At 29.9% G+C, this 17,764-nt stretch overlaps 4 protein-coding genes across 6 annotated transcripts; 2 read left to right on the top strand and 2 right to left on the bottom strand.

The window, feature by feature from the left end:
• The first annotated feature begins 1,218 nt into the window (after window positions 1-1,218).
• Window positions 1,219-7,433, top strand: LOC114931375 (uncharacterized). Its single transcript, XM_085488425.1, has 6 exons — window positions 1,219-1,860; window positions 2,016-2,182; window positions 2,450-2,611; window positions 2,756-4,519; window positions 4,703-5,057; window positions 7,370-7,433. Exons 1-5 carry the CDS (start codon window positions 1,605-1,607, stop codon window positions 5,048-5,050), a joined length of 2,697 nt encoding a protein of 898 aa, XP_085344551.1. The 5' UTR covers window positions 1,219-1,604; the 3' UTR covers window positions 5,051-5,057; window positions 7,370-7,433.
• On the top strand, window positions 7,105-11,096 carry SCCRO4 (DCN1-like protein SCCRO4). 2 transcript variants are annotated; one of them, XM_029303357.2, is made up of 6 exons: window positions 7,105-7,141; window positions 7,370-7,505; window positions 8,389-8,755; window positions 8,864-9,071; window positions 9,167-9,260; window positions 9,463-11,096. In XM_029303357.2, the coding sequence occupies exons 1-5, from the start codon at window positions 7,123-7,125 to the stop codon at window positions 9,250-9,252; spliced, it is 816 nt and encodes a 271-aa protein (XP_029159190.1). In that variant the 5' UTR covers window positions 7,105-7,122; the 3' UTR covers window positions 9,253-9,260; window positions 9,463-11,096. The 2 variants fall into 2 exon arrangements, with proteins under 2 accessions (XP_029159190.1, XP_029159189.1); XM_029303356.2 differs by having other exon boundaries at window positions 9,167-11,096.
• A 95-nt stretch (window positions 11,097-11,191) lies between these two features.
• LOC114931378 (Gustatory receptor-like Holozoa) lies at window positions 11,192-14,143 on the bottom strand. 2 transcript variants are annotated; one of them, XM_029303352.2, is made up of 7 exons: window positions 14,078-14,143; window positions 13,352-13,474; window positions 12,989-13,230; window positions 12,395-12,760; window positions 12,113-12,293; window positions 11,814-12,032; window positions 11,192-11,733 (listed from the first exon to the last, which is right to left on the bottom strand). In XM_029303352.2, exons 1-7 carry the CDS (start codon window positions 14,084-14,086, stop codon window positions 11,491-11,493), a joined length of 1,383 nt encoding a protein of 460 aa, XP_029159185.1. In that variant the 5' UTR covers window positions 14,087-14,143; the 3' UTR covers window positions 11,192-11,490. The 2 variants fall into 2 exon arrangements, with proteins under 2 accessions (XP_029159185.1, XP_029159187.1); XM_029303354.2 differs by having other exon boundaries at window positions 14,045-14,107.
• A 236-nt stretch (window positions 14,144-14,379) lies between these two features.
• LOC114931377 (lethal (2) 34Fd) lies at window positions 14,380-17,755 on the bottom strand. The gene is made up of 11 exons (XM_029303351.2): window positions 17,572-17,755; window positions 17,447-17,492; window positions 17,031-17,245; window positions 16,724-16,860; window positions 16,392-16,601; window positions 16,076-16,304; window positions 15,530-15,949; window positions 15,130-15,412; window positions 14,790-15,033; window positions 14,615-14,711; window positions 14,380-14,530 (listed from the first exon to the last, which is right to left on the bottom strand). The coding sequence occupies exons 1-11, from the start codon at window positions 17,635-17,637 to the stop codon at window positions 14,444-14,446; spliced, it is 2,034 nt and encodes a 677-aa protein (XP_029159184.1). The 5' UTR covers window positions 17,638-17,755; the 3' UTR covers window positions 14,380-14,443.
• Between the last annotated feature and the right edge of the window lie 9 nt (window positions 17,756-17,764).

Below are 17,764 nucleotides of genomic sequence, written 5' to 3' on the forward strand. Positions count from 1 at the left end.
CACTAGATATACGGCAATAAAAATCCAGCAATCATCCGCCATTTTGGCTCCAACACGCGGCTAATTCAAATTATATATAAAAAAAGTAGATGCGTGTTGTAGCAAATAATTTTATAAGTTTATAAATAATATGACACAATGGAACAAAACTTGTATCCTACTCTAAAATCAATTTATTATTCTATTCGCTTTGTTAGAATTAATCTTTATCTTGTATTATTAGATTAAGAAACAGATTATTAGATTAAGAACATATAATATTAATAATTGCAATTACAATAATAATTTAGTTTTTAAATAAACAAATTTTTCAGTTTTTTTACTTTTATGGAAATAATATTTTTTATTAATGCAATATGCATTACATATATATATATATATATATATATATATATATATATATATATATATATATATATAGGTATGTATGTATGTATGTATATACACACACATACACACATATATTTCTACAACACATTTTATTATTATTAATATCAATTGATAGGAATTATACATTATTTTCTTCAGCAATTTATACAATAACTCCAAGCATGTTATTGAATATATTGATTTATGTTACAATTATGAATACTTATTTAAGTTATGAATGAATTTCAAGAACCATATTAATAAACAATTATATATATTGTTTGCAATATTTCCTTGACGTAGTAACTTTGTGTAACAGGTTTACACAATTAACGATGAATCACAACATTTGCTAATATATGTGGAGTGCCAAAAATATAATTAGGGGAAGAAATGGGGAAGCTTGTTTATCCTTATAGAGATGTAAAAGCAATTCAGTTGGTAACGGAATATCCCTCGAAGGAATTTACAGAAACATATTATGTACATTTCATGTAGCAAATAATTTTATAAGTTTATAAATAATATGGCACAACGGAACAAAACTTGTAAAACAATCTTGCAAAAGTATGCACAAATTGTATATAATTTATAGCTTATTTATTTATTTATTTATTTTTTAGCTTATTTATTTATAGTTTATTATTATTTATAGCTTATTTTATTATTATTTTTTTAGTTAATTTTTCGCTTCGATTTTTGCAGTTATCCTATATTTCTTATTATTTGCATAAAGAAATCGACAAATTCTGGAGTTTATATAAAATGAAATAGACCAATCGCGTGCCTAGTTTCATCAATTGGACAAGAAGCACGTACTTCCGCTATGCGAATCTGCTTTCCCATTCCCCCATTTCCGGTCTTCAGTATTTTGATTATTTTGCTATTAAGGTTAAGAAAATTAACATTTCTGAGGACTGTCACGAAGGAGCTTACAAAGTAGAAGATTTCACCTTTTTCCTTGTTTAATGTAATCTACTACGTTGAATTTTGGATTTGAAGGATGAAGATATTTTTCATTTTTCTCTGCACAGCCTTTATATCTTCGTACAGAAGTGTTTAAAGTGAGGATTCAAAATCGAAACCACCAAGTTCTGTCACTTTTATGCAGTCGTTCCATATATATTCACAATATATACATTTATATTGTTTTACAACAGTTAATAAGAAAATAACGTGGAGTTTTGTTCACAATTGTGACGTAAAAAAACTGGGAGAGCTATATCCATCACAACATGCTGAAAATTTTCAAGTGTTTTCAATGCAACTCTGTTTTTGATCGTCCTTCGCAATTGAATTATCATTATCGGAGTAAACATCTGGGAGAAAAATCTCACGTATGCCAGATATGTGAAAAAGGCTTCTTCCGTAAGGCAGATCTGCGTATGCACTTGAATATTCATCTAGGTACAAACTTTTATATCTGCGAGGTCTGCGGAAGAAAGTTCAACCATATATCGAATCTTATAAGACACTGTAGAATACATACAGGTAAAAATATATTATAAAATACATAATTTTTTTATATTGATATATATATATATACCTGTATATATATAGTAAAACAATTAATTTGTTCAAAATGTTCAAGTATTAAAATATGATAACTATGAATTTAATGGTTTTTTTATTTATGTTACATGCAGGAAGTAAGCCATATGTATGTCCAATTTGTGATAAACGTTTTACGCAAATTTCTTCGCTAGCAAAACACAAACAAATACATACACCAAAGGACAGTAGACAGTATTGTAATCCTAGTCTTATCAACAATAATTCACAAATCAAGAATCGTATATTGAACAAGAACAAGGTAACATTTTATAATTCTTATATTAGTTTTTTTATATTTGTATTATCAATACCACAGTAGAAATTTTAAAGTATTAATTAATTGCAATTAATTGCAAAGGAATAATTAATTGCTAGATCTCAATGCTGCTGCAAATTTTGCTAAAGAAGTTTTAGTTGTATTTTCTGTACAAACTAATGCTGGTTTAAATACATTTTGTTTTATAACACTTTGTTTAGTTATATTTATGAGATTTATATCTTCTTTTTTTTTTTTTTAATTTTTCAGACAATAAATGATGAAACAAAAAATAAAAATCATGGGGCATTTTGTATAGAACAAAAATGTATCAGCGAGAATACTGCTAGAGTTTCAAATATTCAGCAAAATGAGATAGTTTCTAATAAATACAACACTGATGTGGACAATAAAGCATCTAATAATAAGCAGGTAAATATATTTTAAATTTATATTTTATTTTTTTATAATTGTAAAATATAGATAAAAATATAATATAAAATGAGAATGGAAAGTTTGAAAACTTGAAAATAATTTAAGAAAATGATAATATATCACAAATCACGATTATTTCAGGATTATTTTGTTGAACTTGAAGAAAGACTTAAATGCATTAATTTGTCCACAAATAAAACTATTCTCTCAAATTCTCCTCGAGATGTAGTATATAATGAACAGATGCAATCCAAAGACATAGCTTGTCAATTTTTCAAAAACAATTTTACATTTCTATCTCGAGATAAAGAATCAACTGCTGAAACAGACATCCATAATGATGAAAATATTTTGAGATTAAATCAAGACTCAGACACATATGCAGTCCAAGAAATTTGTAAAGAGACTTCCACAAATGATGTAATAAAGAATTCATTAAATGTGGAAACGAATTTGCAAATCTGTAATTTCAGTGAAGTTTTAGCAAACAAAAAATTCCTACTCAAACAAATATGCAAAGAAATTATCAATGAAAATAAAAAAGGCAATAAATTATTAAATGATGATAATCAATTATACTTAAAATCTTCTGATTCAGGAATGTTGAAATTAAACGAATCGCGATATTGTCAGAACACAGATTTGACTAATGTAAATGTTAATCATACAATGAAATTCCAACATTCTGAAAATATTGCTGCTAATGATATATTATACACTCCTGTTGCCAAGGAGGATCAAAATAATTTATTGCAACACAATGAAGAGATTCTCAATAACTCGAGTAACGCAGTATTGAATAATGAAGAGCCAATGTTACGTTTAGTACAAACAGAGACTGGTGAACAATTTTATGAATATGTAATAAATAATTTAACGGAAAAAGTACAGAACGTTTCATGTGAGAAGGATTTGGAGAATACAATGGAGGAGACTGCAAACGCTTTTGGAGATTGTCAAAAAATAAATTCAAATGTAAAAGAAAATAATAAGAAGAATGATCACATAGAACAACAATGTTTAGAAGCTTTTACTATAAATAATGAATTTAATTACGCGCAACTTGAATCTCACGGAGGGGAAAAGAATTTCTCTGTATTATGTCATGGTGAAAATTTCCAACAAAATTTTCAACAAGCCTACAATTTCGAGATTTTGGAATTATTGGAGTCGCATGCGGATTTTGACAATGTTGAAACGGGCTTCGAAGCGCTTGAAAAACTGAATTACGAAAATTGTGAGAGATTTTTAGAATTGGAAGTTGCTGATATCGGTGTAGAATTTTCAACGCACAAAGAACCTTCGATGGTACGTTTGATTCAAAATGATGGTGAACAGCTATTGGAATTATTGCAGGATTCTCAAATTATCGAACAAGAAAATCAAAATTTTCTACAATCTACTAATAATCTCAATACAGACTGTTCAAACGTTTTGCAAGATAGTAACAAAATAACCAATTGTTCTAAAAGTAAATCAGATTTGTTTGCATATGTCGACAATAATATACCATTAGAAGAAAATATTAATAACAATCAAGTTATAGAGAATAACGAATTATATGTGAACAATGATATGCAGCATTTATCTGTAGACATAATTACCAATAAAGACGCAAATAATGATATTCATATCGGGACATCAGAAGAACCGAAGAAAATTGTTTTGAAAAAGTTTCACTGTTCCGTATGCAATAAAACATTTTCAACAGCCTACAATTATAAGCAGCATATGGGCATACACTTTGCGGATCAGCAAAAATTTCATTGTAAGGACTGTGGAATGTCGTTTGCATGGAAATCTACTCTAAACAAGCATATCATGAACAATCATAGCTTGGATGGACCACAAAAGTTTGTTTGCAACATTTGTCCCAAAGTCTACAGCACCTTGTCTCAAGTAAATGTAAGTCAATCAATAAATCAATATATTATACCAATATCAATAATATATATATATATATATATATATATGTGTGTGTGTGTGTGTGTGTGTGTGTGTGTGTGTGTGTATGTATGTATGTGTGTAACTTTGTCTTGTTTTATTGTGTATAAATCGTAAAACTAATTAATAATTTATTTTACACAGGAGCACGTAAAAAGGGATCATTTGAAGGTGCGCGATCATGTTTGCCTGACCTGTGGCAAGACTTTCTTCAAGAGATTCGACCTAAAGATTCACAATAGAATACACACGGACGAACGTCCGTACGTGTGTGGCGTCTGCAGCAAGAAATTTCATCATCAGAGCCATTTTATTCGCCACAAGCGCATACACTCGGACATTAGACCATACCTTTGCACGGATTGTCCAAAGAGATTCGCGCAAGTCAGCTCGTTGAAGGCGCATCAGCGGAAGCATAAGCAAACCCGCACGGATTTCACAAATTATCAGATCCAGGACGAGGACGATCCTGTTGCATTGGCGACGTTATGAGATAAAGGTACATGATTATGTGTATACGATAAATGTCTTGTCTAGTTGTAATACTAGCAGTATTTACTACAATTTTATCATTGTTATTATCATATTAATATTTTTTTAATTAAAATCATGTGAAACAATATCTATATTTATTTATTTACAGCAAGTTAATTTATAATATAAAGATACATCTTATATATATATATATATATATATATATATATATATATATTAATATTATATATAATATTATAATATAATATATGTAATATAATATATATATATATATATATATATATAAGGTATTGCATATTATATTATATTGTATATACATTATCATTATGTTGACATAAGCATGGGACCAGGATAACAAACAGTATTCCGTAAACGAGATAATTCAACTCATACGCTTTTATGTACATAATTATCAAGTAAATTAAGAGCATATACTATATTAGTGTGGTGTATCTTTTCTATATTAATCTAAATTAAATTAAATAAGTTTAAAATAAAAAAAGTCATCAGATCAAGGACTCATGTCAAATTATATTCTATAAAATTAAATTAAAAAATTGAAGTCACATAGGCAAGGATTCTAAAAAAAAAAAGTAACTTCTAATTAATAATTTTTATATAAATCTTGCGAAAGAAAATGTAATATTTGTAATGACGCAATCGAGCGATATATCGCGCGAATCGATATATCGAACAATCGAATTTGACAAACGAGATAAAGATTCGCGAGTTTGGCAAGCCTGCACGGCAGGAAAGGTGGGGGAAAGGCATGCCGTTTTACGAAAACTACCATAGAATGAAATAAAAGCGCGACCGCGGGGCTCGTCGAGAGAAAGAGAGAGACGGACAGCTGACAGAGAGAGGTTCTCGTTCTCCCGAGCGTGCGGTATCTCCCAGACGGTACTCGGAACGAAATTTTCAACTCGACGCGGAGGCGAAAATCGATTGCGGGCGTATCCGGTATTCGTCGTGCGTCGATGATGGCACTATGATCGATACCCTCCCGACCACGCACCGCAACGACCCATGGACGTGAAATTTATCATCTCGACGAGTTGACTTCTCGCCTCGCGGGAGCGAAACCACCGATAAAAACAACCCGATACGCGGAGCGCCTCCGAGTGATATTTCCAGTGATTGTGAGTCCCTCCCGAGGAAGAGAGGAAAAGGTAAAGGAATTTTCTCTCGCGCTATTATTTTTATTAATATTATTATTATTATTATCATCGTCATCGGGAATAATCGAATCTAATATTACAACGTGACTCACGTCGTCGAAAATCCGGAGGATCTGTTCCGATATTCTCGTATAAATAAATGAATATTCTTCCCCGAAGGTAGCCAGGTAACCTCGAGGATTGCCGACTCAGCGATCCCGACAATTGCGTGATACACGAATTTAATTGGCGACTCTAACCTCACTTGACTGCGATAACTCGATATATATATCTCTCTCTCCCTCTCCCTCCCCGTCCTTCCTTCTCTTTCTTCTCTGTCTCGGGCACGGGAGAGATGTCAGTTTAACGCCGACGAGAGAAAAGTCCAGTTATATACGTCGCGACTGCACCCGATTGTCTCAATCTAGCGCTTAATTAATTCGCTCGATAATTAAGTACGTAAGAGTCTCATCGCCTCGTCTACGGGAACGATTCTGGTCACCCTGGGTCTCGTGCTTGGATATCAATAACGCCCCCGAATTAATTTTTCGCCTCGCATTTTCGTCATTTTCCACGCTTCTCTTCCGCGATTCCGTTCCTCGAAACGACATTGAAGCCCTTTTTTCATCACCCGCGGATGACGTATCGATTTGACAGACTTAACGCGGATATATTGTATTATTATGCTAATTATATGCGCGCACGATTGTGCGTGTGTTTTTGTGTTTACATAATGTGATTGTATTACAAAATGTTCACTTTGTATTTCTCTCTCTGTCAAAATGTGTTGTGTCGTTTTTTTTCTTCTGGAAGTCTGTTTATGTTTTTATGTACGTTTTTGTTACGAGTTTGACTTTTTGTTATATTTTATTTTGTAATATTCTTTTATTCCAGAAAAAAACTATTATTTTGATGACTATCACTTTGATATGTAAGACTCATAAATCAATTTGTACGAATTTTCTGAATAATATAATACTCTTGTGTAAGATTTTATATATAAATCAGCTGTTTAACATAAATATATATATGTATAATTTAAAATAAAATATAATAAATTATAATAAAATATAAGAAAATTGGAGGAGCTTATAAATTAAGGATTATCTTAATAAAGGATATCACGTTTAAGCAGAAACTGTTAATTTTTGTATTCCAGCGGACAGAGGGATGCCACGTAGCAAGCGCAGAGGACCTTCTAGCACAAATCATACTCCTATTGATATGTCAGTATCTGGTGCACATGAAGACAGTTTACCTAGGCATCCTTCGAAACGATTAAGACATACCTCTAGGTAGGTTTCAGACTGTACATTTAAGTAAAAATATTAAGCGCAAAGTTCTGGCATCTAACAATAAGATAACAAGTTTGTTAATATGTTAAACATAACATTGTAAATCATAACATTGTAAATATTAGGACATAAGAGGCAGAAAGTCAGAACAAATTAAAAATCAAAATAGAAAAATCATACAGCATGACTTACATTTAACTTTATTTTCTATTTTGACTTTAATTTGTTCTGACTTTCTGCCTCTTATGTCCTAATATTTACAATGTTATGATTGTTTAACATATTAACAAACTTGTTATCTTATTGTTAGATGCCAGGACATATTTCTATTACTTTGTTATTGGGCCTACTAACCCAAGAAACAAGCGTCTCGCAATACATAATGCATTTTCTCATGTAACCTGGAACATCGACTTCACTTGAGCGGTTTTTGATTATTATTTATGTATTCACTTAATTTTCAATAAATGTAACTTTAGAAAAAGGCTCAAAAATGGGTCGAAATGTTCGCTAACAATTATAATTTAATAAAATTATATTTGAGCCTTATATATTTTACTTCTTAGTTATTTTAAAATTATATTATTTACAACCTGCACTCCGTTTACTACGCTTTTGCTCTCAGCCATCTCTCGGAGACCTTCCTATTGTTTTAAAAATATTAATATTTCTTATTATACTCATTGGATATAAAGTTACTGGTATACAATATAATTGCACATATTTTTTGATGACATTTTATAGTCACATAAAGAAATTGAGCAAAATTATTAATGATTTTTAATTATATTCATTGTATTTTGCTTATTGTAATACTTTCTTATTTTTACATTTGCAAATTATATAACATTTTTTTTAATATGAATAATTTTTTTGTACACAGTGCCAGAAGATATGCAAAAACTGACGATGTATCCAATGTGTCGACATTTTCTCAGAAGCGTTGCATGACTTGGTTTAGAGAGTATACCTCGCCAGACGATCCGGATACTCTTGGACCAGAAGGAATGGAGAAATTTTGTGAGGATATCGGTGTAGAACCCGAAAATGTAGTAATGCTCGTTCTCGCATACAGAATGAACGCTCGCCAAATGGGCTTTTTTACCCTGAGCGAATGGCTGAAGGGTTTCTCGGAACTTCAGTGCGATTCTATTAGTAAAGTACAACAAAAGCTCGAGTACCTAAGGAATCAATTAAACGATCCACACACGTTTAAAGGGATTTATAGATATGCTTACGACTTTGCCCGAGTATGTGCGATGTTATCAAAATATGCAGATACAAATATATCAAATAGAGATACATTTTTAATAACTCTGTACAGTGTTCCTAATTTATTTCACTTTATTATTTTACAGGACAAAGATCAACGAAGTATGGACATGGATACTGCAAAAGTAATGCTACAACTACTTTTGGGGAAACATTGGCCACTGTTTACACAGTTTGCTCAGTTCCTAGATCAATCCAAGTACAAAGTGATCAATAAGGATCAGTGGTGCAACATATTAGAATTTTCACGTACAATCAATCATGATTTATCTAATTATGATTTAGACGGAGCGTGTAAGTGCTTACAACAAGTAAAATACTTATGCTGTCTTTATGAAAAGAGATTATCTCGCATACATTTTCTATTATATATTATATTATTTTTATAGGGCCAGTAATGCTCGACGAATTTGTTGAGTGGTTAAAAATTCAACGAGGCGAAGCATCGTCATCGATAGAAGCAAGAGGCAGCTGAAAGATCTTGTAAGAATAGTCCATTGAAATAAGAACAATTTGTTTTTTTATTATATTTTGTTAATAACTAAATTTCCGTTCATAAATCGTAATCTCGCAACATTTCAGTTATCGTTATTCGTTTTTTTTTTTTTTTTTTTTATTTTATTTTATTTTTTTTTTTTTTTAATTAAGAGGTAATGCATTGTAAGTAGCTTAATATGATTTTCAGTATCTTATACGGGATATCTCCAGTATCTATACTGAATGCGGCTGAAAATTCTCGTTTAATATCGCTCTCAGTTATTTATCATCATTTACAAATTAATCCTCCAGGATTTGTCGCAGAAAAACTTGTGATTAAAAATAAAACTATTTTGATAAGAAAGAGAGAGAGAGAGAAAGAGATTTACTTGTGCAATTTGTAAAAATAATTTGAGATATATTATTCAAGGATAAGTAAGTTGGGATATGACTTTTTGAAATTGTGTAATATTTAAGACAATGATTGCCATTTGACTTCCAGTGATTGTAGGCTGCGTATTTTATGTCGATGCAGATTATACGATCTTTTTACATTATTTTCTCAATAACGTTAGGTATATCATTTAAATAAATCAATAAAAGTCATACTTTCATTACATGACTTTAACATTCCGCGTCATTAAATTAATATCGAAAAATATATCTTTATAGTTATAAACTCACAATTTTTTAAATTGTATTAATTTATTTTCAATTTTTTTATGTATCTACGTTGCAAATCTTATTTAATACTGACATTTTCTACAAAATTTAGGTATGTATAATATTGTCAATCTGAAACATTTAAGAAATACGCGAATATCACTAAGTAGAAATCATTGGTGAAAGAAATAAGACGTACACATTATGCAGGTGCTGTTACAACGTTTAGTATTCCTAAAAATGGTACCACAAAGTGTCAATATCATGCGCTATTTAGTCAAAATTAAGTATAATTCCTGTAAATGCTAAAATTATGGATGTACATTAGACTAACGAATTCTTATTAAAACAATAATATTTATTAAATGCAACAATGCAATTTCTCGATCTTTACCGATATCATGCGATTTATGCTTTATTAAGGAGGAAGGAAAATTTATTAACAAGAAAAACTTATTTTGTAATTATTCACTTACAAAAGTGTCCCTGTTAATACGCGTCTAGATATAAAAATAACATTGTTTTATCCAGTAGAATTAACAATGTATGTATCTAAATCGACTATTATCTTGTTCAATTTCTGCGATCATCTCATATCTCAAATTTTCAAGACTTTGGGTCACACACATTGCTAAGAATTTTTGAAGGAAATTTTGAATATGTGTGTGCTGTATAAAATATATTAGTTTAATAAAATGCGCTACGCAACTCTCGTTTGCATAATGAATTTATGAAACTAATAAATTTAAATTTATACATGTCCACAGATAAAGTCACCTGTAAATTAGTTTAATGAAATGAAAGGAGATGCAAATAGCAATTGACAATATTGATCATTGATTTTAATTTCATTTTCAATGCCAATTCGGGAATATCTGTGTATTTCTGAATATTTGAATATTTTTTCCGTATATATACCTCTATTATAAACGATTGCGCAATTAGTATCATATTAACAACGCATATAACTTTTGCATTTCTCTCATAGCCTCTAAATACAATAAATACAAAATTTTTGAAAAAAGATATTCATTGAATATTTGTAGATTTACATGTTGCAAGTAAGTTAAAAATGTGAATTATAATTCGTTCCAGTCTGTTGCAATATTACTGCCATCACTGGAGAATGTAATGTATTGGATGATATAATGAGGAGTGAATAAAATACCTTTTCCAATATTTCGTTTATCCTTTTTGATTACTATTCTTGATTAAAATATTATGTCACAATGTTATAGAGATGTATATCAGAAGTATATAAACAATACCAGTGATTTTGTTATTAAAATTCTTGATCTATATTTAACAAAGCGCATTTTATATATATATTTTTTATAATTTGTAATATACAATTATTTACATATCACATATATAAATGCTAGTTATAAAAAAACTTTTAGGTCTAAATAATTTATCTAAATAAAGGGAAAATTGATAGTACATTTTCTACAGATGTATATATATATTTATATATGCACAATTGTGCTATAAGGACTATTTATATATATTTGAAAAATTGCTCGATTCATCTTGTTTGATGCATCTACAGTCTTGATTAAAACACTACATATAATTATAAGAAAAATTGACACTGTCCTAAAGTAAGGACAGAAATACTGCCGATAGTGAGCAGACAACACAAGTATTTACCTTTGATAGGTATCCTGAACAATTTAGCGCTCATCTTCAGAGAAGACGTATACAAAAGTATACTATCGAGATCTTCTCCTGGAGTAGTTTGGTATACGAAAGGCCGAATACGTATCTCGTGTCCTACGGCTCGGATCATGGAACAAGCATTTGTTAAGCGTGCAGCCTTAAACAAAGTAATATATGTTAATGAACCTCAGTCTACACCTCAGTCAAGAAGATGTATAGTGGTGCAATATATCTCACTTGTATGAATGGTGCAACTGATATCAGGATCCATAATACAACATTCATCACATTAACGTACGTGATTGGATACGTGTCACTCACATCGTTGATATAGTATTGAAACAGCCATACGATACCCGTAGAAGCCCATGACAGATTAACTATAGTATAGATGCATACAGCTGGGCCTAATCCGTCATTGAAGTATTTCAACAGTTTCTTAAATTCATCGATGTCCTGTAAAGTCAGGCGAATGGAACAGAGAAGACTTTTCTTCGAGGTACAAGGTGAAAGATTATTGGTATGAATCAACAAACCCTCATCCAATCAATGGGTAGCAAGATATGTTGGAGCAACTTTCCGCGTAGAAAGTAGAGATGCGACATTAACAGCTGTCCTTGCAAGCAATAGCTCGTTATAATAGTTCCCTGAATCATGTCGTGCCATAAAGTACAAATGACCAGGAATACTTTCAACATTATCCTTACTTGATATGGGCTGTGGTACAGAAGGGATGAAACAAAAATAATCTCATTAATCTTTTGTAGCAACATATTTCTCATTCTGTGAATAGATATTGATGCTAGCAATATAGCTACCTATTCTCTACCCATTGAAACATTATATTTCCCTTTGCCATCTGAATATTCACTGTAATCAATGCGGTGATCATCCACACTATACTCAATGCTATGAATAGCCATAATATATGTACAAGACGCTTCTGATTGCCCCGATTTATCGGATTCGAGGAGAGCAGGAACGCTCTCTCCATGAGATTTTGCAGCTGTTCGTTTTCTTTAATGCGAAACAAGTATATCGTGTACAGATACGCGATTAGATGTAATGCACTTGGGATCAAGTAGCTGAATATCACATTTCCGTAACAAAAGGGCGCTTCTCCGCTAACACTCAATAAATTTTGCTCCTGCACTAATACTTTGTAACAGAATCCACGATCTCTCCTGCAAAACAACAAATATGTCTATTTTATTTTAGCATATAATTATCTATTTCCAATAAACAAGCTTAATATACTGACAATGAAACATAATTACATATTTTATTGATGAACTTTTTTAATATTTATATTTCATATCAATAAATATTTTACTTCTTTTATGTGTATTCTTCTTATAATATGTATAGAAAGGAAAGCATACATAAAAAAATAGGATAATAGATAATATTACCTGAAACAAGCCATATATTGTAAAACGTATCCAATACATATAAATATAGTAACTTGAAGAGTATGAAAATTCGCCAGAATAGAACATCTTAAGAAATGATCAGAGTCATCGCTACTAGTTGGCCTTAATCCCATTACGCTTAACAATCTCAAGTATGGTCTGAGTATTTTGTGTTTGCAATAATGAAGTATTGCTGATGTACTGATAAAGTTTTCATAATCCTCGGTGATTTCGTCCACCTGCTGCATGCAATGGACAGATTCAATTTAAAAGTCTTTAGATTGTATATAATCTAAATCAGATAGTTGGAACAAGATAATAATATTATTAAAAATTATTGCATATGCGAAAATGGTTACTTACAGTGCTTTGGAAAGGTGTTATTATACTTGTTGTCAATACTGAGGGAACAGGGACCTCCATACCTTCTTCATGATTCTGCTGAGGTGGATCTTTACCATTTTTAGGCTTATTATTAGATTCTACCTGCAATAATTTCATTATTGTTATATGTTTTTATTATAAATTATATATGATATAAAATACAAATTTACTTACACAATTTACTTTATTAATTGTAATTATCTTTAAAAAACTATATAAGAGAGTTTAATTTCAAATATAGAAATATATCGTAACAAGAAGTCCATAAACTCTATGAATAATTATAAATTGTAAAGAAAGAATATTTTGAAATTATAGTTTAATCACATTTTATAGATAAGACACAAAATTAATTTGTTTTATTTATATTTAAATCAAAATCAATCCTTGTTATAATTAAATATGTTTAAAGACTACTAAATTTAATATATTAAGAAATAAAAAGCTGTATTTTCAGTCATATAGTAAAGTAAATACAGTCTCTCAAACTAATCAACTATATTTTTTATAAATTTGTTAGTTTTAGTACCAGTATGTAATCATATGCTCTGATATTAAAATTGAAAACTTTGCAAAAACTAAAGTTGATTTAAAATTTGACTTTTGAAATGCTCAATTGTAACAGCAAAACTATGCAATCTATTGTAATTTTATTTACTAAAAAATCCTTACTCATCAATCAAAATAATATAGTTGGCAACTCACCAACGCCATTTGGAACTCCTTGATCAAGGAGCACACACACACTACTCTTGAAAACTTGAAAAGAAAATATTTGTATCAATAGAGACGTGTGTTTGACATGTGGCTCACTCTAGCATATGAATATAAATTATATCACTTTTCTGATAACATTTCACCTTTGCTTGGAGATATCTACGTGTATTCACACATTAATTGTAAGCAAAAATTATTGAGTTCACACAGTAATATGACGCATTAAAGTAAGCGATGAATAGATAAAAATTTTTACACATAAGAAATTTTATATATAAAAAAATTTTATATATTTATATTTAAAAAAATTATTTACAACATTTACAAAAAGATTTAAGCGTTAATTTGTAAACACTAATATTTCTTTTTGAAAATACTTCTTGCAGGTCGTAACACGTTGTATTCTCTCCGATGATGTTTTATTTCTGCGGGTCGTTTTCTCTACACAAATAAAAAGAAAATAATAAAATAAAGTATACGTTTCTCGATATTATTTTATTCTGCTTAAAATATTAATGAACGCACCTTTCCAACGACGAAAGTCATCTCTCTACTACCACGTGAACCAGACACTTTAACATTATGTATCTCTTCATTTTCTAATCTCTCGCCAAATGTCGCTCTGTGGAACATTGAATTTTAAATGAATTAAAATGCAAATGCTTATAATATATAGATCAAAATAAGATAGGATATTTACTTGTTCTGTTTCTTTTTCTCCAGTCCACCCTCCTGGAACTTTACATCATTCTTAATTTTATCTAATTTCGTTTCATTCTTTGTAGTTGCATCATTATCTTCGTCATCACTATTTTGCTCTTCCTCTCTTTGATTTCTTTTTATTGATCGATAATTCTTTCGCACTTCTTTAACCCACATTTTATCATCATCTGAACTATCATCGTCAGGACTATCATGTATAAAGCTTTCATCCGAACTATTACCTTTATGGAGAGAGAAAAATAGTTTAATAAAGTTTTTTATATATATGAAAAACAATTTTCCCTCATAAAGAATATAGTGTTAAAATTTTTGTTTACCTTGAGGTTCATCTTCATCAGGTTTATCTTGTGCCTCTTCCTCTTGTGCCAATTGTTGCTTTAATTTTTTAGCTTTATTTTTATCAAGTTGAGAAACGACAGGATTTAACAAAGCATATTCCTCAGAATTCTTATCAATTTGGAATTCAGGATTGCTGAAGAGAGCTTTAAATCGCTCGTCTTTTAGTAAATTAGAAGATGCTTGTTTTTTCTTGTTTTTAATGTTTGTGTTATCCATTAGTTTCAATGCTAATTCTTGATTCACATTTGGTAATTTTTGTACCTGTTTATTCCAAAAAGTATGTTAAAACAATGCAAATTTTTATTTTTTTAAATATAATAATATTATACACACAAATATAATTTAAAAAAATGAAAAACTGATTAAATAAAATGATACCTGTATTCTGCTAACAGTTTCCTCTTTAATCTTCTCGCGGATTCTTCTTTTCTTGTATTCTTCAAATTCAAATGGTTTCATTACATCTCTTGCTTTTCTATACAATCGTATGTCTACAAAGTAACCATGCATATAAGCTCTAAGTAGATTAGTGCCTTTCAAATGTGAAAGACCTAATTCGTCCAATTCCTTTTCAGTTACAAATTTGTAATCATCATAAATAATATCATAATTCAATTCTTCTAATTCTTCTGTAATATTGTCGAGAAAACTGCACCAATAAGGGGCAGGACCAAGACTGGGAATGTAATATACTTGCATCTTCTTAGTTTCGTTAGCCATCAAGAGCATTCCAGTATTTGGTATAACACACAAATCATTAAAGTCATATTGAGCCTCTATGGAAGTATAATTTTTTCCCTGAAATTAAAACAGATAATTTTATATTATAGTTTTAAATTAGACTAAATTTTTCTTTTCGTTTAGATATATTGTAGATTGAGATTTCAACAGAAACATGAAAAAACCGAAAGAAACTTCACTTACAGTATCCTTCTCCCATATCTTTACAATGGAACTATCCATAGAATAAACAAGATCCATCTTTTGATGAAATTCTATAGATTTAATTGGCAAATCATACATATGATCTTTAATCAAAAATGGTTTACTAGATCTTATGTCAAACAATAGTATTTGTCCTGTTGAAGTGCCAACCCCTAAATTCAAACCTCCTTGAAATTTCAATGCCGTGATAGCAGGAACTGTTTCTAGGCTAATAATAAATTTGTATGAATTATATTTGATGAAATTTGGGAGTTGTTTAATGAAAGAAGGATGAAATTCTATTTTTATATCTTACTTGTTTTGAGTAATACAGTGTAAGGCACAGTCAAGTACACCCACTCTATTCCTTACTCTTGGATCCCAAGCTTCGACTTTTCCTTCCTGAGTGCCAACTATGAGTAAGTGATGCAATGGATTTATTTCACATTTATTTATTGATGTCGCTTCCGTTTCAAATGGTTGCAGAAATTGACCACGTTCAAGATTTATTCTATATATCTTATTACTGCAAAAAGATAACAATTATTTTCTATCATATTTAAAAAAAATATATATATAAATTTATTTAAGTAACAATTATAGTAATTAAAATACATATATGCAATTGTATGAAGTTTTTGAACTAACCTATCGCCTACAATAAATGTATCACATGATGGATAATGGTATTTTAGATCTCTTCCAAAGTTTGGTACTCTGAGCCTATAATATCTCCCATAAGCAGCATGAAATTCAACATGACGATCACAGTGTAGAAATATTAACTGAAATAAGATATAATTAATATAAGAGCAGATTCTTTTAAATATTTAAATTTTTACAAGCATATCATTTTGCCAAATTTTTATACAGAATAAAATTGTAATTAAATAAGTCAAAAATTAATTTATACAAACTATTATATATAAAATTTTTCTTAAACATTCATACTTACTTTACTATAATCATCTGATAGTATTTCAAAAGTGACCACCTCAGAATCGAAACACCTCTCGAATTTCAATGCCAAATTATGAACATCGAAACACTTTATACGTGGTTTGTAAATGCCTGTTACAAGAATATGCTGCTTATCTTTGGATACCCTAAGAGATGTGCTCACACCAGGCATGTCAAAGTCTTGTATAAGGTCGATACGTCGTCGTACATCTATTAATAAACAATTACAATATTAAATATATTTAGAAAAAAAGGCAATCTTTTTTTAATATAAAAAATTGACTTTTCATAGTATACTTTTTCTATATAATCTATATTTATTGTGTGTATGTGTATATATGACATACCAAAAAAATTCTAAAGGTGTAATTTGAGTGAATTTTTTTACATTAATTAATAATTTTCTCTTACCGATATTCTTCTTTGATAAACTTCTTCTCTTTCGCTCGGACAACCACTATAAAGCATTAAAATTCACATGATTAAATCATGTCTAACCTAAAACAAGTTGCGAACATATATATTGATAATTTTACCTCGGGAAGAGATTTCCCAGCGCTAAGGTTGTAAATTTTTATATTATTTGGTGCGGAAACCTGCATCTTTCCTTCAGAATACACAAATTATATTTTGAAAACACGTGCGGGATAAATTCATTTATACAAACTCGATACGAGCAGCCAACAACCAGCGACTATATAAAAATCAGTCACGTGACAAGAAACGAGT

The sequence above is a fragment of the Nylanderia fulva genome, unplaced genomic scaffold (genome assembly GCF_048542155.1).
Source record: "Nylanderia fulva isolate GAGA-0341 unplaced genomic scaffold, ASM4854215v1 Scaffold1, whole genome shotgun sequence".
Classification (NCBI taxonomy): domain Eukaryota; kingdom Metazoa; phylum Arthropoda; class Insecta; order Hymenoptera; family Formicidae; genus Nylanderia; species Nylanderia fulva.

Excerpts from the sequence above, each read along its gene's own strand:
- LOC114931375 (XM_085488425.1), top strand. The coding sequence starts at position 1,605 with ATGCTGAAAATTTTCAAGTGTTTTCAATGCAACTCTGTTTTTGATCGT. Across the intron at positions 1,861-2,015 it reads ACACTGTAGAATACATACAG|GAAGTAAGCCATATGTATGT; the intron begins GTAAAAATATAT and ends TGTTACATGCAG. Across the intron at positions 2,612-2,755 it reads AAGCATCTAATAATAAGCAG|GATTATTTTGTTGAACTTGA; the intron begins GTAAATATATTT and ends CGATTATTTCAG.
- SCCRO4 (XM_029303356.2), top strand. Across the intron at positions 7,506-8,388 it reads CGATTAAGACATACCTCTAG|TGCCAGAAGATATGCAAAAA; the intron begins GTAGGTTTCAGA and ends TTTTGTACACAG. Across the intron at positions 8,756-8,863 it reads ATGCTTACGACTTTGCCCGA|GACAAAGATCAACGAAGTAT; the intron begins GTATGTGCGATG and ends ATTATTTTACAG.
- LOC114931378 (XM_029303352.2), bottom strand. Across the intron at positions 13,231-13,351 it reads TAACACCTTTCCAAAGCACT|CAGGTGGACGAAATCACCGA; the intron begins GTAAGTAACCAT and ends CATTGCATGCAG. Across the intron at positions 12,294-12,394 it reads TTTCAATGGGTAGAGAATAG|CCCATATCAAGTAAGGATAA; the intron begins GTAGCTATATTG and ends TCTGTACCACAG.
- LOC114931377 (XM_029303351.2), bottom strand. The coding sequence starts at position 17,637 with ATGCAGGTTTCCGCACCAAATAATATAAAAATTTACAACCTTAGCGCT. Across the intron at positions 17,493-17,571 it reads CTGGGAAATCTCTTCCCGAG|TGGTTGTCCGAGCGAAAGAG; the intron begins GTAAAATTATCA and ends AATGCTTTATAG. Across the intron at positions 16,861-17,030 it reads TATCAGATGATTATAGTAAA|TTAATATTTCTACACTGTGA; the intron begins GTAAGTATGAAT and ends ATCTTATTTCAG.